Below are 21683 nucleotides of genomic sequence, written 5' to 3' on the forward strand. Positions count from 1 at the left end.
AGCAGCAGATGAGCTGTCGTCTCTGACTTTACATCTACAAGGAGGACTGACCAGGTAGGAGTGTCTAATTGAGTGGACAGTGAGTGGACGCAGTGTTTAAAAACTCCAGCAGCACTGCTGTGTCTGATCCACTCGTACCAGCGCAACACACCACCACCACGTCAGTGTTACTGCAGTGCTGAGAATGACCCACCACCCAAATAGTACCTGCTCTGTGAGGGTACATGGGGGTCCTGACCACTGAAGAACAGGGTAACAGAGTATCAGAGAAACAGATGGACTACAGTCTGTAACTGTAGAACTACAAAGACCAGCTATACAGTAAGTGGAGCTGATAAGATGGACAATGAGCGCAGAAACAAGGAGGTGATCATGATGTTATTCCTGATCTGTGTAGATGTTTGTGATTTTAAAGTCACTGACACAACCTCACAACTGAGATCACAACCATGTGTGTGCTCTTTGTAGTTTGCCTTCCGTCTATTCCTCAGATATCACACCTGCTTGCTGGCTAGGTCGTTCCTGGCCACTGGAGGACTCTTTCTCCGAGTTACTTCTCGCTCTGGTGCTTTACATTTCAGAGTCGTGTGCTAATAATGGATGGACTCTGCCCAGCTGACCCTGTTAGTGCCTCCGTTTCTGGTTTATTGTGTCCTCGCTGACCTCGCCTCACCACCCGAAAGTGCATACCGTGTATACTTGTAGCGCTAGAGGAGGAGGACAACTTAAGCTCAGCTAGGGTAACTTTAGCGAACTAACTGGCAGGCCTTGCAAACTCTAACACACACAGACTCAAAAAGAAGGTCCTCCTCGATGTTTCGGCCTCAAATGATCTCCGAATCAACACCATACTGATGAAGATGTGATGACAGTAGGAGATAATTCACCCACATCCCCAAAATCGGCGATGACCATAGTAGATCATTCACTCACATCCACGTCAGGTTTAGACCGACTTCTCTTTGAATTCTCTTTCAACGCACCTGAAATCTACACTGAAACCTCATTAAGGCTACGTTTACACAGCAGGTAAAAGTGGCCCAAATCTGATTTACCCACCAAATCCGATTTGGTTTGTTTGGCTGTTCAGATTATCTTTTAAATGTGATCTGTATGCGACGTCAGTCTGAACAGATCAGCTCCTAAACCGAGCCGCATGTGCAGAAGAACAGAGCTTCATGCGGCTCGTCCAGAGGTTAGCAGTCATGATGGGCATCACAGGAGCGATTAGAAAGTTGACAGCTGGGCTCGTCACCCACAGTGTGTTCGAGTTCACTATAAAAGGGCCACGTTATTCAGTCTCGGCTACTTTTTTGGTTCCTGTCCTCGGATTCTTTAAACCCGTTTCGGCCGTTTCGTTTGAAATTTCTTGGAAATACGGAGCGAATTCAATGAGTTTCTTCTATATTATTATTATTATTATTATTATTATTATTTATATTTATTTTTTTATTAATTAATTTATTTTAACAGAAACATCAGCCTAAATGTTTGAGCCTCAGCAGCGTGAAATTATGCTGAGTGTCGAGTTGGACTGACGTAAGGAGTTGCGCTGCCGCAGATCGGATGCGGATCGGATTTCAGTACCACATATGAAAGCGTCTCAAATCGGACTTGGAAATGTCAGATTCAGTGTGTTTATCTGTTCACACACACACACACACACACACACACACACACACACACACACACACACACACACACACACCTAAGTCACACATGAGGAGAAAGATCAGATTTGGGCCACTTTTACCTGCTGTGTAAATGTAGCCTAAGTTCTGTTGGCTAACAGTATCATTTTGCTAGGATGGTAAAGGAGCATGGAGTAGAGGAGTTGGGGTTGAGACCCCTGTTTGTGGCAGGTTTTGCACCAGTTTGGATGCCCCCAAACAAACTTTGTATTTCGCATTATTTCAGAGAGTAGTGTGTGCGGCAGATTTTTAAAATGTAGCCACATTTGAGACTCGTAAGTTGACCCTGCCTGTGTGTTGTGCTTGAACCAAAATTTGGCACCAATTGATTTACTCTTAAAAGTACAGAGTTCGGTACCCAACCCTACCTTCAATTTATAGAAAGCATTTGCAGTTTAAATTGTCATTACAGTATTGGTCAAAAAATTGCAATTAAATATTTAGCCGAAATCGTTCAGCCCTGTAAACGTTGTGAGTGAAAATTGTGAGTTTCAGGTGAGAGAGCTTTAACACCTTGTTTATCCTACTACTGCAGTTGTTGGCAAAAGCTGTGGATATTTAACTCTTTACGTTAACAATTTGATGAAAACTTTCCATGCTCACTACAAGTAATCCGATGCAAAATGATGCACATGCCTAGAGAACCGCTTAGTGTAGACGTTACCATGACAACGAGCATCACGTGAGTCCAGTCAGAATGAGATGAGCAGCAGTGAGCAGTGATTGTGTTTTAACTGCTTTAAAATGACGTCAGACTCAGGAAAACGTCCCTCACATGTCCTTATTAAAGAAGGCCGAGAGGAAGACGTCGTGCTCTGAGACACATAAGCTGGACGTCCGTCCCACCGCCGTCTTTTAAAGATCAGAGCATGAACTTCGTCTCCTCTGCAGACCAGTTTCTGCTCCGCCATGTTAAACGGTACAAGCTCTCATTATGACGCGACGCACATGCAGAACGGATAGGGAATGTAATCGGATACAGGCGTTTACACGGATATTATTCCTCTATTTCACACATTATTTACAGGATTACCCACCTCATTCAATCGGATAAGTTATTTTTTCATTTATTTAATTTATTATTATTTTTTTTTTTGCCAATAATTTTTAGGTAGTTTGACCAGAGAAGGATGGGTCCCCCCTTGTGAGCTTTGGTTCCTCCCAAGGTTTCTTCCTCAGCTCGGAAGGAGTTTTTCCTTGATATCAGTTGTAAAAAGCACGAATAAATTTGATTTGGTTATTCCAAATGGCCTCAATCGGACTAATTAATGGGACTAATTAATTTATTTATCTGATTGCGGTGTGTGCATTCTATTTTGAGCTATTAGCCAGATTATTAACGGATTATTAGGCTGCATTACGAAAGCATATCAGGCTGTGATGGGGCGAGCTGTACTGTTCTCTGTAAGTCTGCAGAGTCTGTTGACTCGGTGCTTTATCCTCTACCAAACCTCACTTGAGTTATCACGTTAATGGAACGGCACTCAAGATAGCGCTGGGATTCCCCTGAGGGCAAAAGGTCAGCAGCAGTTGACGAGGGCACGTTAGAAACAGTATTAATCCTGCTGGTAGGCTCTGTTGAACTGTCAGCAGTGATTATATTGGCTCCGGTGAAGTCTCTAGTACCTATATATCTTATGATATGTATAGTTTATGGCTGAAATCTGTGCTCAGCTGTAGCTGTGTAGATTAGCCTGTAAGCCGACAGTGATGCTCTAATGAAGGTTTCTCGTATATATACTCACATACTGGAGGTAGCGGTCCTGCTGCTGGGTTGTTGCCCTCCTACGGCCTCCTCCACGTCTCCTGGTGTACTGGTCTGTCTCCTGGTAGCACCTCCAGCCTCTGGACACTACGCTGACAGACACAGCAAACCTTCTTGCCACAGCTCGCATTGATGTGCCATCGTGGATGAGCTGCACTACCTGAGCCACTTGTGTGGGTTGTAGAGTCCGTCTCCTGCTACCACGAGTGTGAAAGCACCACCAACGTTCAAAACTGACCAAAACATCAGCCAGAAAGCAGAAAGGTACTGAGAAGTGGTCTGTGGTCCCACCTGCAGAACCACTCCTTTATTGAGTGTGTCTTGCTAATTGCCAGTAATTTCCACCTGCTGTCTGTTCCATCTGCACAACAGCTGTGAAATTGATTGTCAGTGTTGCTTCCTAGGTGGACAGTTTGATTTCACAGAAGTTTGATTTACTTGGAGTTATATTGTGTTGTTTAAGTGTTCCCTTTATTTTTTTGAACAGTGTATTTATATATAGGTGTGTGTGTGGGTGTGTGTGTCCCTTTGCTTTGTAAAGCGTCCTTGGGTTTTGAGAGGCGCTGTATAAACTGAACTTATTTATAGTATTATATATTGTCATGTGGCCCAGCCCAGAAAGGCTTGTCACTTAGTCTAATTGGTTTAAAGCAGTAAGTTTATGTTCTGCTTCAGGACTGAACAGACTGACCAGGAGATAAGAGACTGACGTGATAGTCTGATTATCTAAGCGACATTATCTCTCTCCATGCCTCACGCTATATCTCAGTGTGTTCCCTCAGTCAGACCCCTATTCATGAACACAGTGCTGAGTGGTAGAGATACTTAGTTCATATGTTCATATGTTAATTTTTTCTATGCGTGTGTGCGCGTGCGTGTGTGTGTGTGTATGTATGTATGTATGTATGTGTGTGTGTGTGTGTGTGTGTGTGTGTGTGTGTGTGTGTATACACACACACACACACACACACACACACATATATATAGTGTAATAGTGTGTGTGTGTATGTATGTAATCCTTTACAGACAGATTTTTACTTTACAGCGAAGCAGTAGGTTTAGAATTAATTTCAAATTTACCATATATATATATATATATATATATATATATATATATATATATATATATATATATATATATATATATATATATATATATATATAAATGTAACTATTATATTGTGATGTGATGTTTGTTAAAGTTGCCTGGTATCATGATGCAATGACCGTATGATGCTACCAGCCTAAACAACTCCAGTGACTGTTTTCCTCTGTTGGGCTGCAGGATCCAGTATTTAAACTCGACGTAGTGCACTATGTAGGGAGCAGGGAACCATTTGAGACTCAGCCCTAGTGTGAGAAGAGGGCACTGCTGGATTGGCACTGAATAAGACTCGAGGTGGTGTTTTGGTGACCAAAAAGCTCTTATAAAGTGAGGGTTTCTGCAGTGAACAGTGCAGTGATATCATATTGTTAATGTTGTACAACAAAAAGTTTAAAAGTTCATGAAACATCTGCCACGTACAGCGATGGGTGACCGGACGCTTTCCTCATTCAGCGGACTGGAGTGGAACTACATTTCTTGGCGGATTACTTATGTTGATTAATATTAATAGTAACTCAAATCATTTGGTAAAGCATTTCATTAGATTTTATGTTGGTTGCAGCTTTATAAAAGTAAGACGCCACCTGAGGCTTTGAGTTGCTATGATTTTATCCCGGGGAAGGAGGTTTGACTGCCCAAGAACACCCTTTGTCATGATAAAATCATTGTAATACATGGCATCTTATAGCTTATTGCTTTATTAAAGTAATTTCTGACTGGGTGTGACACAAGGACAGACTTCTAAACTAACCTCTCCTTTAAGCCAATAGGCTCAGGGTTTATAAAAGCGCCATTTATTGTTGTGCGAAATTAAAAGAAATATTAGTGGCTGCTTACCTCAGAACTGAGAACACGTTTTGTGCACAAAGAGAAACAAACGGCTTTACTTCAACAGCTTTTTCTACAAAGGCTATGAAAACAAGTAAACGTGTGTATGTTTAATATGGGCAGGCAAGAATGAGTGCATGTTTATTATTATTTATTTATTATTTGTGCTCAGTTATGTTTGTTCACAGTAGTCGTTCCTGCCTTGCACTACTTAAACCATAACACTGGGTGTGAGAACGAGCCGAATGTTCGAGTGTTTGCGCTGTGCGTGTGTGTGTTGTGTAATTGGTCGTTTAACCGAAGGGTTACACTGATGTAAACTCTGTATATTCATGAAGTACAAAAAGCAATAAACAGGTAATAAATACAGGATAAACTGGAGACGCAGAAGTGAACTGATGCATAGGCAGACTTTGTGCGGTGCTTTCAGAGGAAGATCCAGTGTGTAAATTATGCTCAAGTGTTCAGTAAACAGTGTTAGGGATGTGTTTAAGTGTGTATGAAGGTCTGCTGGGTGTTGTGGGTGTGACCAGTTTACCAGCTCGAAGGGGAAAATCCTGAACAAACTCTTTGGCTTGACAAGACTTGAAAATGGATTGGTTGAAGTGTTGAAATCGCTGGAAGTGCTGTTTAAAGCTTTGTAGGTGTGGGTGGTTGGGTGCTGGGTTGCTAGGTATTATACAACAATCAGATCTGGCGACGTTATTTCAACATAACATCGCAGGTTTATTCACAAACACTGTATCACACCGCTGAGATGCCGGTGCTAAGCAACGACTCTGACAGCTGTAGGAGTCGCTCAAGCCGTTTGAACGTTTTTACTTCTTGCATTTCCACAAGCAGAAAACGGACGCTGTTAAGATCACATCTGACCGACAGCCGATTTGGTCCGACTCTGAAGACGAGATGACACTAAATTCCCAAACTGTCGTCACCATTGAGCAGCTTTTCAGTTGGCAGCTGTGACAGAAGAACAGCTGAACAACCTGGAATCAGCCAGAAATGAACCCAACACCATTCGCCAAACTAAACGGGCTGTAAGAAGCTTTACAGACCGGCTGGAACAAAACAACATTAATACTGATCTGGAGAAACTGACCAAACTGAGCTGAACCTGATATTGGGTCAGTTTTATGGCTCAGTCTGATTTGGTCCGACTCTGAAGATCAGACACGTTTGGCGAATGGTGTTGGGTTCATTTCTGGCTGATTCCAGGTTGTTCAGCTGTTCTTCTGTCACAGCTGCCGACTGAAAAGCTGCTCAGTGGTGACGACAGTTTGGGAATTTAGTGTGAGGAGCTGGAGAACGAACTGCCGGCTGAGCAGCGAGTGGGTGGAGCTCGTTACTCTGAAGTAAGGAGCTATAATTTGGAGGAAGGAACTGAACATTAAAACATATTAAACGCCGCGTTCACGGCCCAGTTTATTCATTTCTTACTGTATTTATTTAACTGCTGTATTAAAGCAGTAGAACACTCGAGGAGGGAGTTATCACCAATAACATCACTGCTGTGATGATCTACGGCCACCAAATCACAGCCGGGATGTTATTGTTGATAACACACTCCCACTGTGTTCTATTAGTTGATATGGTGTTCCAGGTGGTTACTAGGCATTTTTAGGTGGGGGTTTAGCTACTAGATCAGGGGTCTTTAATTAAAATTCAATAAGGTCCAGTTAGAGAAAATGTCCTCAAGCGAAGGTCCAGAACATCATAATGTCTAACCTGCATCCTGACTCGGTGCCATATACTGTTTACTCAAGTAGCCGAGTAGGAATATCAACATCTTATACAGTCGACAACTGAATATCAGTTCAAATAAAGTCCAGTTCAGTCAGATTTCAGCAGCATTTACTGTCAGTTTCTGACTCAGAACTGTTCACAGTGGTGGTGATGGGAACCAGACGTCCACCTCTAAAATCTTCCTCAAACAAAGTTGCTATTTGTTGTTATTATAGTTGTTATTATATTTCTCAACAAATTAACCATCATGATGACAGTTCTGAAATTTCTCCTTTACCTGTCCGGTTCGGATTATATGAGTGAATTAAAAATCGCCTCGGAAACGGACCCTTTATGGACTGTTCTGTCATGGATGCGTTGCTCATTATTTATAAAATATTTTATATGAAGTACTGATGGGACGAAGGAAAACAGTAGACAGACGATATCACGGTATAAACCATGTCAGTCAATCAATCAGTTAACCTTTATTTACTATCGGATTACATTGAGGGAGACCCTCATTGACTATGTAGCAGAGTAATACAGGAATCAGGGACTGAAATTGTACAGTAAAAAAAAATAATAAAAAATGCTGTAATTAAATAAAAATCATGAAAGTAAAATTTAATAATAAGAGGTTACTAATTAAATCAAATAAATGTTTAAAATCATATAAGAACTTATCAAGTAACAGAGCAGAAAAGGATCAAATAAAAACAATTGAATAGAATAAAATAAATGGATGTAAGACAAATTGACAGTAATTAAATAAATGGATACTAATAAAAGAAACAAAAAATATAAAGAATGATAAAAATAAAGAGAAAAGTACAATAGTAAAGGAAAAATAGCTAAGACACAGCTAAAACGTACTAAAAATCATATTAAAAATGAAGTAAAATCAGATGAAGCCGTGTCAGGCTGTACGGAGGTGGTTAGAGACTGAAAGAGAGAGTTTCCTGTAGTGAAGTCCAGCCACTGACGCTGCAGCTAAAAGCAGATTTTCCCAGCTCTGTAAAAGCTCTCGGCAGGGTCTATTGGAAGGGTCCAATCACTGGAATGAGTCTGATAAACATTATTGTTTACTCTGAGCGTTTCTGTGATCTATGATGGCCAGTAAGGGCTTTATTGAGCCAGTGTGTCTCCCGATGACCAGCTAGCCTTTTCATATAATACACAATGATGGGTCATCAGTAATGAATGTTAAGGCAGCGTGATAAACGAGATTTCATATGTCTGTCAAACACGTCAGCCTAATCCAGAACAGGCAATAATGTTGCTTCAGTTGCATCTTTTTCCTTGTATATTGTCCAGCACCAGCAGGGTTCCAAGTTGTGAGTTTTGAGGAATAGTGTTTAAAATATGTTCAGAATTGTTCTACCGCAGAGTAGCTGCATTTACATATAGCCTAATAATCCATTAATACTCCGACTAATAGCTCAATCGGAATAGAATACGTCCATGTAGACACCTCAATCGGAATAGTTTAGTCTGATGGAGGCCATTCGGAATGCAATTTCTATCTGATTGAACGAGGAGTGTAATCCTGTAAGTAATCCATTAAATAGAAGAATAATAGCCGTGTATCCGATTACATTCCCTATCGGAACGTGTAAGTACGTTCTGCGCATGTGCGTCATGTCACAGCAAAAAAACAGAACTCATAAACTGGCTCTTGCAAAAGTTCATAACGTTCATCATGGCGGAGCAGAAACTGGTCTGCAGAGGAGACGAAGTTCATGCTCTGATCTTTAAAAGACGGCGGTGGGACGGACGTCCAGCTTATGTGTCTCAGAGCACGACGTCTTCCTCTCGGCCTTCTTTAATAAGGACATGTGAAGGACGTTTTCCTGAGTCTGACGTCATTTTAAAGCAGTTCAAACACAATCACTGCTCACTGCTGCTCATCTCACTTTGACTGGACTCAAGTGGTGTTCGCTGTCATGGTAACGTCTACACTAAGCGGTTCTCTAGGCATGCGCATCATTTTGGATCTGATTACTTGTAGTGAGCATGTAAACGAAGATTTTCATCAGATTGTTGAGTAGAGTGAGAATAAACACCTCAGTCTTAATCTGGAATTGGAATGTAATCAGTCGGATTGGCAAAAATCTGTGCATGTAAACTATTTTTTATTGTATATTGTACATATGATAATGTCGACCTGCTTTATGTTCGCTATACAAGAATTTGAAGGCCTTGTCAGCTGAAATTATTCTAACGTGGATCTGATCAGCAATAGAGAACCCGACTCTTCTCGATAATAGACACCAGGTGACTTACAGTGTAATGATTTACCACTGTTTACCCTGACTAACCTCCCTCTCTCTCCCTGTCTGCGTTTGCCCCGTAGGCGAGTTACCCGGCCTGGGAGGACTTTGTCACGAAAGGGGCCAAACTACAGTCTCAGCTAAGGTAAGACTGGCTCCTCCCCTTCTTAAACACAGCATAAGCGTGAAAGGTGGGGAGATAATGGTGATCTTTACTGTGCTCTTCACAAGCTGGAAATGCAGGCTGTTGCAGCCGTAGGCCAGACGTTAGTATGTTTACCATAATGTCCTCGTGAGCCGCTTCAGGGAGAAGATTCAGAAGAGAGACATACACTAATGAGAGGGAATTATATGAGAAAATTAATGTCTAGACAAACGAGACACGGGAATTAACGAAGTGTTCCACCTTTTTTTCCTTATGCAGTTCAATGTTTGAGATGTAAACAAAGCGGTTTGCTGTGAAACGGTTCAGACATCTTTACAGTGGTGGTGATGGGAACCAGGCGTCGCCATGACTACAACACAGATATAAACACTATTTACCATCCAGAACCACCAGAGAACCTACATGAGTCTTCTGAGTTTATATGGAATGTTGATGATGGAAAATAGTGGAAAATCTGGAATAATCCGTTTTCTTTGGGGACTATTTTGCCGCACAGCGCCCTGCATGTCTCCCTCCACCATGAATGCGTTTTAAAAACATGTTTTAGGCAAAAACATTCTTTTATGAAAGTTTTGAGACGATGTCCGGCAGCCTATTGCAGCAACATTGCAACTAGTAACTTTCTGTGAGATTCTCTGAGCTTTTAAAGGCGGTAGTCGCTTCAGGCGTCTGATTCCCATCACCACCACGGTGGACGATTCTGACTCATTAAGTTTCTCTAGAACGGAGCGTTTCACAACAAACCGCTCTGAACTGCTCTGTTTACATCTTATATATTGAATTATGGAAAAATTTAGACACCTGATACACACCTAATCAAAGTTATTGATGGGGGAGAAAAAAGCATGTGAACATTTTTCCAGTAAGTAAAACAAAAAAAAGACCTCTTCCCAGTCCTTTCCCAGACCGTGTGAGTTTGAGAGTTAGATGTATGAACGATGCACCGACATGAGATGTGGAAGTTGTTGGAGTACCCCTTTAAGCTGAAAGGAGATGATGGTCACTGTCGAATCAAAACTTTTTCTGCTTTAAAGTTTTTTTTTTTTTGTCGTAATTATAAAACACCTGCCGCCCTTCACATTCTGTAAAGATTTCCTGACGTACAGACCCAAACAAATAGTACAAAATTGCTAAAATCCTTACTTGAATGTTTTTTTCATTCTCTTGAAGAGTTGCAGTAAGTGAAGGAAAGAGAGTGAGGGGAATATAAAAGGGAGAAAAAAGTAGAATATCTGGACCAGAGCCTCGGAGCTGACCCTTGGGTCACGAGCGTTTACAGTCTGCTTGCTCTCTTGCCGTCTGTCCCCACAGAGTAAACAGTAAACAGGATAATGACCCTCCCAGAGGTCCACTCCACTCTTGCAGATAAACATCAAACACGCTCCACTCACACAGGCAATTTACTGCTGCCAGCACTGGCCTCTTTCCAGTTGACCTCAGTAGGGCTTCTGAGGTTGGTCAGTGCTGTAAATACAGAGAGATGCATATTTACGGTCGATTTTGGTTTTTAATTATCATTTTTTAATGTATAACCCAGGGTTCACAAGCCAAATGTTAAGAAGAGCCATTTTGTCCTTTCAGCAAAAATCAAACCACCTTGGGAGCCACAACACTTTCTGCATTTTACCATCAATATGTCTCAGTATGTGTTAATGTGCTAGTAAAGGCTAAAAATAAAATATAAATGAAAACAGACTCACTCTGCTCTGCTTTAAGCTTCAGCTCAGCTGTAGCTGCTTTTCTCGCATCTCCAGCAGGAAACTTTTCCTCAAAAGTGGAAGTTTCTTGTAAAATGTTTCTCAACGTTTTTTTTTTTTTTTTTTCACGAGGCTGAAGTCGCTTCTCATTCACCAGCTTCTTGTTTGAATTTCCCGTTCCACCTTAAATGATACCTGAGGCACCATAATGTAACTGCTGCATCATTTAAGGTGGAACGGGAAAAAGAAGCGAGAAGTGACTTCAGTCTCGCGACTTTGAGGCCCAGTCCCATTTCTTCTTTTTACCCCCTACCCGTTGGTTTCGAGTGTCACCCTAACCCTTTTGGAATGGAGTTATAGGGGTAGTGGTTGAAATCTTGCCTTATGAAATGGGACAAATCTTCTGGTGGCCAGGAGACACAACTGGCCGCGCTCTCTGGGTGGGTAGGATGCCCCCCCTTCTCCCCCCATCACTGACGTAACAGATTTGGCGGTTGGCGCTTTCTTCCGAACGCGTTCAGTGGTCCAGTGACGTTGCGTGAACAGCAGTTCGAAAAGATATGATTGTGCTTCACTAGAGTTGGAGGAAGCCTGTGCTGCCTTCACCCTCCTAGTGTTGGTAGTATCGTGTGATTGAAGGAGTCCTAACTAGCGGGTGGAATTGGAGACGACTAAATTGGGGAGAAAATTGGGTAAAAAAAATAAAATAAAAAAAATACTCATAATTCTATGTAACTGTAGACAGTTGACTGTGTGTGTGTGTGTGTGTGTAAAACAGTGTAACTTGTCCATTTTTATTTTTAGTTTATTTTTTAATTTAATTTAATTTGTAATTTATAAAAGGAGGAATCTGGTCCCAAGTCGGCATTCCTGAGACATTTTTGTGAGTTGTGTGTAATGACATGTTTCCACCAGAGAGGTCTCCAAATCCCCAAATCCTACATAGTGTTACTTTAATAGTTAATAAAATTTTTATTCCCAGTTGTTTAAACAACAATCATCAGCTAAAACTTCATGATCGTGACGGGCTCAGTATCAGCTGGGTTCAAGCAGCTGCGGCTCCCGAGGTTTCATGTTCATACTGAGGTATTGAGGGTTGTAGGCTTGTGCAGGCCTGGGGGGCCACTTTGGAGAGCTGGGCGGTGTTGAAAGGCAGTACTTTGTAGTTCATATCACCTGATACCCCAGAGTTTTCTGATAAACCAGCACTAACAGATCTCTCCACAGAAGAAGTGCTCTGAATAGCCTCTACAAAAGCTCCATTGACCCTGTTAGCGTGATGGAGATACTTTATCTAGGAGTTCTACTTTTCATGCCTTTTATTTCCGAGGGGTGGAATACAGAATCATTCCAAATAGTAGTGGGTGACGTCCCTGTGCATCCAGTTGAAATTCTTTTTAAGGTGTTGTTTTAGTCGTTACAGTCAGTGTGAAATGCAGATAATGTGACGTACATACAGCGCAGAACACGCCGAGTCCCTCACCTCTGGTGTACTGAGCTTCGGCCTGAGCTGAACAGACGAACCGATAACGTTGGTGTCGGATAAACGAGTGCACGGGCGACAGGCAGATAGACAGGTGGTCTCTTTTGGTTATGTGGAGTAGTTTTGTCCTGCTAAGCTTCTGACTGAAACAGTTCTATGTGGGCGGGGCTGGAGACGCAGCCTTGTGATTGGTCAGGAGCATGTTTACGGAAGTGATTAGGACCCAGTGTATATGGTGAAATATGTTGTCATTCATTGATGGTTGGAACATTATTCAGAGGGTGAACTTGTTCACTGATTAACCTGATTAGAAAGAAAGTGCAGATTTAGGGACCTTTAAAGTGGTAATATTGGGGTTCTTGAGTGACGGTTGACTGTGAAGGTTGTCCTGTGGTTTGGATTGTGATTTCTGCTGATGCAGTCCGAGAGGTCCAGCTGTCTCTTCTGCTCACTGAATGGAAGGAAAAGCCTGATCCCTCTGTTCCTGTCAGTTTAGAGGGATCTTTGCCAGTGGTGGGTGTCAGGTCATGTATACAGATCTGGGCAGTTACTGCTCTCGTTCAGACACAGTCGAGTCTCATGGTCGTATATGAGTAGCAGCTCGAATGATGGGCAGAATGGAGCCTGTTGCCTCATTGAGGGAACCCCATTGGGTGTAAATTGTATAAATAAAGTCAATCATTTTATTGCTCAACTTAAACCAGTGTTTTTTATAAACTGGACCGTTTTTATTCTTAATTACTGTCTTGTGTTGTGTAACAGCTACTAACTTTCCTACTGGATCAGTATTCTGTCTGTCTGTCTGTCTGTCTGTCTGACTGTCTGTCTGTCTGACTGTCTGTCTGACTCACTGACTCTCTGTCTCTCTGACTGACTGACTGTCTGTCTGTCGCTCTGACTGACTGACTGTCTGTCTGTCGCTCTGACTGTCTCTCTGACTGTCTCTCTGACTGTCTGTCTCTGACTGTCTGTCTCTGACTGTCTCTCTGACTGTCTGTCGCTCTGACTGACTGACTGTCTGTCTGCCTCTCTGACTGACTGTCTGACTGACTGGACTGTCTGTCTGATTACTTTCAGTGGAAAATTGTCATTCAGATGCTGCCTGGTCCAGTACTACACTCTTAAATAGAGGGTTCTTTAAGGGTTCTTTAGTAAAGAAATTGGTTCTGTATATAACCACAAACACTCAAAGAACCTTTGCATAATGAAAGCATTCTTCAGATTGATGCAGAATATACTACAGATGGTTGCATATAGAACCTTTTTGCAAAGGGTTCCATATAGCACCCAGAAAGGTTCTTCTATTGTTATGATGCCAAACTTTTTACAGTAGAAAAACCTTTTTCAGTGCTGAATAAAACCCTTTTGAAAAAGATTCTGTATAGAGCCATCTGCAGCACATTCTCCATCAACCCGAAGAAGCGTTTCATCATGCTAAGGGTTCTCTGGCTTTAGAGAGTGTTCATGGTTTTATATAGAACCGTGGTTTCTGTTTATCATTTATTCTGCTTCATTTTTTAATTATTTTGTAGTTCAGGAAAAAATCCACTGTTAAAAAGGCATTTTTAAAAAAGGTTGTTTTCAAAGTCAGTGAGTAGCTGTATTTGTTATGCAATCAATGTTGACCAAATCAATCGTGGTGATTTTTGCCCTAAACGAGCAGCGCTAGTGTTGGAGGTGTCTGGGGTGGATTGGCAAAGAGGGGTTACGAAATATTTTCAACCCTGAAAAAGAATGAAAAACACAGATTTTAGGCTGTGTGTGTGGAGGAGGTCTAAACATGCGTGTAGATGTATTTTTTGTTCTCTAGTAGCTCTTTTAACATACAAGAGAATAATATATTTGTCGTGTGTTGGGCAGCGTTCAGGTTGCGTCTTGGTTCTTGCCCAACGTTGGAGCTTGACCTTCAGTGGAAGAAGCACGCTGAATAATTTTCCGAAGTGTGGGAGGAGAGTTAATGACAATACCTGCGAGTTTACATGCCTGGTGAAGGAATGCGGAGGGGGATTACTCAGAGGGATGACACACTGCATGAGTGTTTGTTCAGGAGTCTGTTGAACACTCCTGCTACTGCAGGCTGATGCTCTAATGACCCGACTACCTACTCGCTCTCGCAGAGGAGCGTTGGTGCGGCCAGACGAGCGAACGGTGGACTCTTAATGTCCCTTTCCACACATACAGTAATGCATAGTTAATATTTACACTCTGAATTTAACATAGTGGAAAAAATAAAACATAAAATGTGGTGCAGGGGTGGGCAAAACTGCAGAAATATCCAGACGTTTTCACGATACACGATATGAATGTAGCCGCATTTAAAGAATACAGCAGTAACAATAATGAACCTGCAGCTAGAACGATTTTTATTAAACTTTTTACAAACTTCACTGTTGTGTTGTGTTGTAACAAAGGTGTTCTTTAAAGCATCTCCCTAGTATTTTTTTGTAAACAAAAGCAGCAACACTGAGTATAGAGAAAATATAGTGTGTCGTCCTGCAAAGCCTATAATAATCATTTGAAAGTCAGAGGTACCGGATACAGATTTGGCGGGACTTTTCCGAACCACTTTGTACATCATTATTTATTAACGTTATGCACGGACTCAAAAACGGAAGGTCCGGCTCGATGTTTAGGTCTCAAATGATCTCAGAATCAACATCACACTGATGAAGATCGTATAATAAAAGTAGATAATTCACTCACGTTCTCAGAAGACGCTCCTTCACCAAGTTTACACCGAGTTTTCTTTGAATTCTCTTTTAACGCACAAGTAAGATTTGTCCACTTGTGGGGTCCAGTGCACAGCAGTTCTTTTGCATGTTGCATGTAATTACATGTTTCCACCAGAGGAGTCTCCAAATCCTGCATAGTGTTGCGTTAAGTGTCAGCATTATCCATTCAGGCATAACGTTCTGACCACCTCCTTGTTTCTACGCTCACTGTCCATTTTATCAGCTCCACTTACTGTATAGCTGCACTCTGTAGTTCTACAGTTACAGACTGTAGTCCATCTCTGATACTTTCATACCCTGTTCTTCAGTGGTCAGGACCCCCATGGACCCTCACAGAGCAGGTACTATTTGGGTGGTGGATCATTCTCAACACTGCAGTGTCACTGTTGTAGTGGTGGTGTGTTAGTGTGTGTTGCGCTGGTCTGAGTGGATCAGACACAGCCTGTATCTTTATTTTTATTGTTTTATTTATCCTAAATAAAACAAAACATCAGTCGCTCAAGCCTTGTTTATACCGCCTCTGTCTTCTGGCGAAGCTTTACACTCGATGTTGGAACATTTGCTGTGAGGACTTGATTGCATTCCACATTCATAAGAGCATTAGTGAGGTCAGGTACTGATGATGTGGATTACAAACGTCTTTCCAACTAATTCCAAAATCAACCAGCTATTTACTTTTAAGCATCATAAGACTCATGGCATTAATAAAGGCAAATTATAGTTATTCTTATTGTAAAATCACTCGAAAGAGAGAATGCAGGAATGTCAAGATGTGCCAAAAAGCTGAGAAATATTATTATAAATGTTTGTAATCTTGATGGTTATTTGCCTTTTTCTGGCATCTTCAACATTAAAGCAAAAGTATAGAATAGGAGCGAGTCAAGGGATCGCCAGCAGCCGACTTTCTGACTGTAATGTTATACGTGGTACGTTGAAAAGGACGGGTGACGATCACATTTCAGGGTTCTGGTTTAAATAGGAGTGTCTGTTCTGCTGATTATACGTCTCTGTGTTCTATACTGTCAGTTTACTTTGAAAAGCCGCTGCTTCTTTTTACGTCGTCACAAAAGCAGATGCTCGTTATAAGTCACTGCAAAGAGATTAAAGTATTTACACAATTGAAACGAGTCTGTTTGTCTCTGTGTTTCTTAGGACGACCATCATTGTCACCGGCTCGTTTCTGGATGCCTTCCAGAAGGTGGCCGACATCGCAACTGGAACACGAGGTGAGGAGGTTCATGCTCTGCTGGTTGTTTCCCTGTGGTGGTGCTTTCCCTCTCATGGCAGATCATAAGTTAAACAGTCTTAATTGGTCTGAATTCTCAGAAATCTGCTGTGGAAACGTCTGAGGAAGCCAAAGAAGCGTTTAAATATGTTTATCTGGGTAAAGTAGCAGTGTTTTTGACAGATAAACACAATATAACATGAGGAGAAATGCAATATAACATAAATGCAGTATGAAAAAAGTAGCAGGAGTGTTTTGTTTTTAGAGCGTTTTTACTAAGTGGGTTAGAAGAACAGTTAGACAAACACAGCTTTGGTTCCTGACTTCTCGCTGCGTGGATTTGTTCCACCTGATTTCATTTAAATTGCTCACATCCTGTATTTTTTGCATTTCATTGAGATTTATTTACTTAAAGCAGTCGTTTACTGTATGTGACAGTTTTCTAATCTTTCTCTGTCCATTAGAATTAAACAGGCAGTTTTTGTTGCTTTGCCTTTAAGACTGATATGTAAATAGTGGGAATGGATGGGGATAAACTGTTGTAGCCTGGAAAGGTGGATAAACATAAACGCAGGTTTTGTTGCTGTATATGGCCTGTATAGACTGTGGAGCAAGGTACGAAACACAGGGGCATCCTGGACCTCCTAATTAACCTCTTGGACCCCCTAAATGTCTGAAAATCAAAATTCTGTGAATCCCTAAGTGATAAACTTTTGACACAACTTTTTAAAAACTTTTATTAAAAAGCAGACTGACTCACCCAGTTGGTCATTAATAGCCTAGAAACCGTAACTCTGCCCGGATTCCTGTGAAAAACTTTGCAATGAGCTGCAGCAGATCTGAAAACCGGAAAACTCGCCCAGTTGCCCAAGAGTTTGGCGTGAAGAGCGACTGTTCCTCATTCCTCACACTGAAGACAGAAGAAGAGACGAGGAAGATCTGTTACTGTGAGGAAGAACGCAGAACCGCACTAGAACCGAGACTACAGAAGAGGAGACGAGGAAGATCTCAGTTACTGTGAGGAAGAGCGCAGAACCGCACTAGAACCGAGACTACAGAAGAGGAGACGAGGAAGATCTCAGTTACTGTGAGGAAGAGCGCAGAACCGCGCTAGAACAGTGGAACAGCTGTTAGAACAGACATTTACTGACACTGAAGTGTCAGCGCCGCTATGGAGAGAGACTCATCAGCCAGACAACACGGGACCCCCGGGGGGTGTTTCTCACACTACTGTGTCAAAAACTGAATGTTTTTGAAACTTTGATGGTTTTTATCTGATTTATCAAACTCTTATTTTGAAAAAACAAGGACTCTTTCATTTTACACAATATGGATTAATTGGATGAACTAGGTGTTGGACGGCATCTGTAAAAACTCTCACTGAAGAATCACAACGTGCTGTTTATTTGAGTTTATTGAAATGTTTGTGCTTCTCTGAGCGAAATAAGGTCCAGCTAAGTGGTTTCACAAATACGCCTCTACAAATATATGACTCTTAGAATACTTTAAACTGTCTGTCCTTTTAACACTAATGAATTAAAAGGGTTCTGCGCTTAACTGAAGTGGAACCAAATGCATAAAATTAGGAGCTTAGTTAGAGGAGCATAGTTAGACGCACAAACCAAGCGGTGCTATGGGTATAAACCGTTCTGAGCCAGGATTTTTGTCTCTCCACTGCTGTAAAATTTATTCCATTGCTCTGCTCCAGGAAGACATGTAGATACACGTCCATCACCTTGAGGCTTTACTTCACGAGGTGGACTCTGGATTTCAGCGGTGGAGTTGAAGACTGGGCTGTTTGTGTTCAGGAATGGGCCACATAACGGCGTAACTGCTGCTTTAGAGTAAACGGCATGAAAATGAATCCAATCCAAAAGAAAAATATACAAATTCAGAAGTAGAAAATGTCTTTTTGACTGAGTAAAGCCTGCTGCGGCTCCCAGAACGTTCCTGGCCAATTAGTTACCAACTTTATCACAAACGACTGCTTCCCAGTGGAGGGAAGAAAGAACGTGCCATTGCTGACTATAAACAAACAGAACAGTAGTTTATCTGTTTACTGAATTGAGAGCTGGCGTTGTGAATGAGGTGATATGTTTTCCTTTTTTTAGATTAAGTAAAGCTAATAGCCAAAAATATGTCCTTGTGTGATATAATTGGTTGGCAGAATGCTTGCTGTAAAATGGGCATTTTATTTGGCCACGCCCACTTCTTTGGTTCATGTCATTGGTTTCTTTATACTTTGCATTCGGGCTTTAAGCTGTTCTTTGACGCAGAAGCCTCGTTCTCTGGTTATTTCTCTTGAAGTCTGTTCGAGCATGGAGATGTTTGTTTGTTTGTTTGTTTGTTTGTTTGTTTGTTTGTTTGTTTGTAAGTGTCTTCTAAAAACAAACATCAGCCCAGATGTTTGAGGTCTCAGCAGCCCAAAATTATGATGAATCTGGAGTTGGATTGACGTAAATGTTGCACGAATTCTGGTCTGGTTGTTCAGAGTCGCGCTGCTGCGTGTCGACTATATATCGGATTTCAGGACCACATACTGTATGAAAGGATGCGTTCACACAGCAGGTGAAAGTGGCCCAAATCCAGTCTTTTTCCTCATACAGTATGTCACAGAAGTGAGTGCACCCCTCACATTTCTGCAAATATCTTATTCTATCTTTTGATGGGACGATTTTATAGAAATGAAACTCTGATCTAACTTAAGGTGGTCAGTGTGCAGCTTGTATAGCAGTGCAGATTTACTGTCCTCTGAAAAGAACTAAACACACAGCCATTAATGTCTAAACAGCTGGCAGCACAAGTGAGTCCACCTCACAGTGAACGTGTCCACATTGTGCTCAGTGTCAATATTTAGTGTGAGCATCATTATTATCTAGCACTGCCTGAACACTCCTGGGCATGGAATTCACCAGAGCTGCACAGGTTGCTACTGGAATCCTCTTCCACTCCTCCATGATGACGTCACGGAGCTGGTGGATGTTGGACACCTTGTGCTCCTCCTTCCGCTTGAAGATGCTCCACAGGTGCTCAGTCAGGTTTAGGTCTGGAGACATATTTGGCCAGTCCATCACCTTTACCTTCAGCAAGGCAGCGGTCATTTTGGAGGTGTGTTTGGGGTCGTTATCGAGTTGGAAAACTGCCATGCGGCGCAGTTTCTGAAGGGAGGGGATCATACTCTGCTTCAGAAGGTCACTGTTGGAATTTGTTTCCCTCAATGAACCGCAGCTCCCCAGTTCCGGCTTCGGAAGAGGCTTCCTTCTGGGATGACGGCCATGCAAACCAAGTTGATGCACTGGGCAGTGGCGTATGGTCTGAGCACTGACAGGCTGGTCTCCCACTTCTTCAACCCCTGCAGCAGCGCTGGCAGCACTCATGCATGTATTTTTTGAAGCCAACCTCTGGATGACACTGAACAAGTGGTCTCAACTTCTTTAGTCGACAATGGCGAGGCCTGCTCTGAGTGGAACCTGTCTTGGAAAAATGCTGTATGAACTTATAGCCACTGTGCTGTAGCTCAGTTTCAGCCCAGGTGTCAGTCAGAGAAGCTTCATGATGGTCCTCTGATGCTGGTGAAGATGAAGCTGATCCTCCGGGAGCGCCTGCGTTCGTTCATAGTCGTGATTGTTTACCCCTGGATGAGCTGCATGAAGCGGCATGTCACTGATGTCACATACAGATCCCATTTTAAAAGATGTTGTGAACGTAGCCTTGGTGTTCCGTAGAGATCCGTTCCTCTGTGGCGTTGAGTCAGAGTCTACAATATATACAAAGCCGTAAGATGCGTTGTTACAGTCGTACTGTTTGGTTTTAAGGTCTCTGGCTGAATCATCAATGCAGATCCACATTTAGATGTCCCTGAGGCAGCTTCCTATAGGGAAAAATGCACTGACACACTTGAACGGATAATCATCCATTCCTGCATATGGTGCTCGTTCATTATTGACCACGTCTCGTCAGCCTTTTCTCCTCCATATAATGCAGTGCAACACTTAATGTTCCTCCAACCCTTTTCACGCCCACTGTTCACATTACTCCGATGTAATTTGAGATCAGGGTTTATTTTTTATAAATAATGGCTAACCAGGTGTTAGGTTTGTTCTTTGTGCTGCGAAAAGCCTTGTGAGGTGATTATCTGTTCTTAGAAGGCAAAACAGCGAAGATCTGAGAGTTAACATCTTTCCAGACCTTCCCGTTATAAAACCTTAACACTGCAACAAGTCGGACCTGCTGCTTGTATTCATGCAGTGGAAAGACGTGTCATCATGCTCCCTCAGACTGGGTATTGTCCTCGGTACGGACAATGGAGCGAGGCATGGCTACTTCGGAATGGCTTAGATCACATTACCCTGTTCTGTTCACCACTGAGGTGTCCTTTTCTAGTAAACTCCATCTCTTAGGCTGGTATTGATTCCTAAATATTACTAAAGGAAAAACAGGCAGCATGAAAGTTTCGTCCTTTTACTTGCGTTGCTTTGTACGTTGGATTCCTGGTTGATCTTCATTTTCCGTTTTTTCCCCTCTTCTTGGAATCTGTATCTGCGTCCTTTGAAGTCTGTTTTAGTCCAGCCTCAGCTGATTCATTTACATTGTGTCCTTTTTACATTTCAATTTCTATTAACTGTGCCATTCTTAATGGGCTTGCACCAAAATGGAGATTTTTGGCTGAAACCAAATACTGACCATGGTTTTTCAGTGTTTGATTAATTTTGCCACTTTTTTCACCATTGCATACATTTAAAAAGCCTAAATGCATTTTCGTCAGAGAAAAAACTATTACTTAGATTTCAAATTTACACCGTACAGTGCGCATTAGAACGAAATTGTGTTGCACTGGCTCAGAGCAGATCGGGGAGAAAAGAAAAATAAAATAATACAATGTAGTGAAAGTGTAGTGCATATGTAAACACATGTATATCAGCAGATAAATACATTTTAAATAAGTATATATACAGAGAGGGGGGGGGGGTTGGCTTGAATGCTTGAATGAAAGCTG

General features: G+C 41.9%; 1 protein-coding gene across 4 annotated transcripts in view; it reads left to right on the plus strand.

The window, feature by feature from the left end:
• The window catches only part of mtss1 (MTSS I-BAR domain containing 1), a 113301-nt gene that overhangs the window by 16150 nt on the left and 75468 nt on the right, over nucleotides 1–21683 (plus strand). For all 4 annotated transcript variants that reach the window (XM_037535062.1, XM_037535063.1, XM_037535064.1 and 1 more), the window contains exons 2-3: nucleotides 9468–9529; nucleotides 16615–16688. In XM_037535062.1, coding sequence (XP_037390959.1) covers nucleotides 9468–9529; nucleotides 16615–16688 — 136 coding nt within the window. The remainder of the gene's footprint in view (nucleotides 1–9467; nucleotides 9530–16614; nucleotides 16689–21683) is intronic.

The sequence above is a fragment of the Pygocentrus nattereri genome, chromosome 26 (genome assembly GCF_015220715.1).
Source record: "Pygocentrus nattereri isolate fPygNat1 chromosome 26, fPygNat1.pri, whole genome shotgun sequence".
Classification (NCBI taxonomy): Eukaryota; Metazoa; Chordata; class Actinopteri; order Characiformes; family Serrasalmidae; genus Pygocentrus; species Pygocentrus nattereri.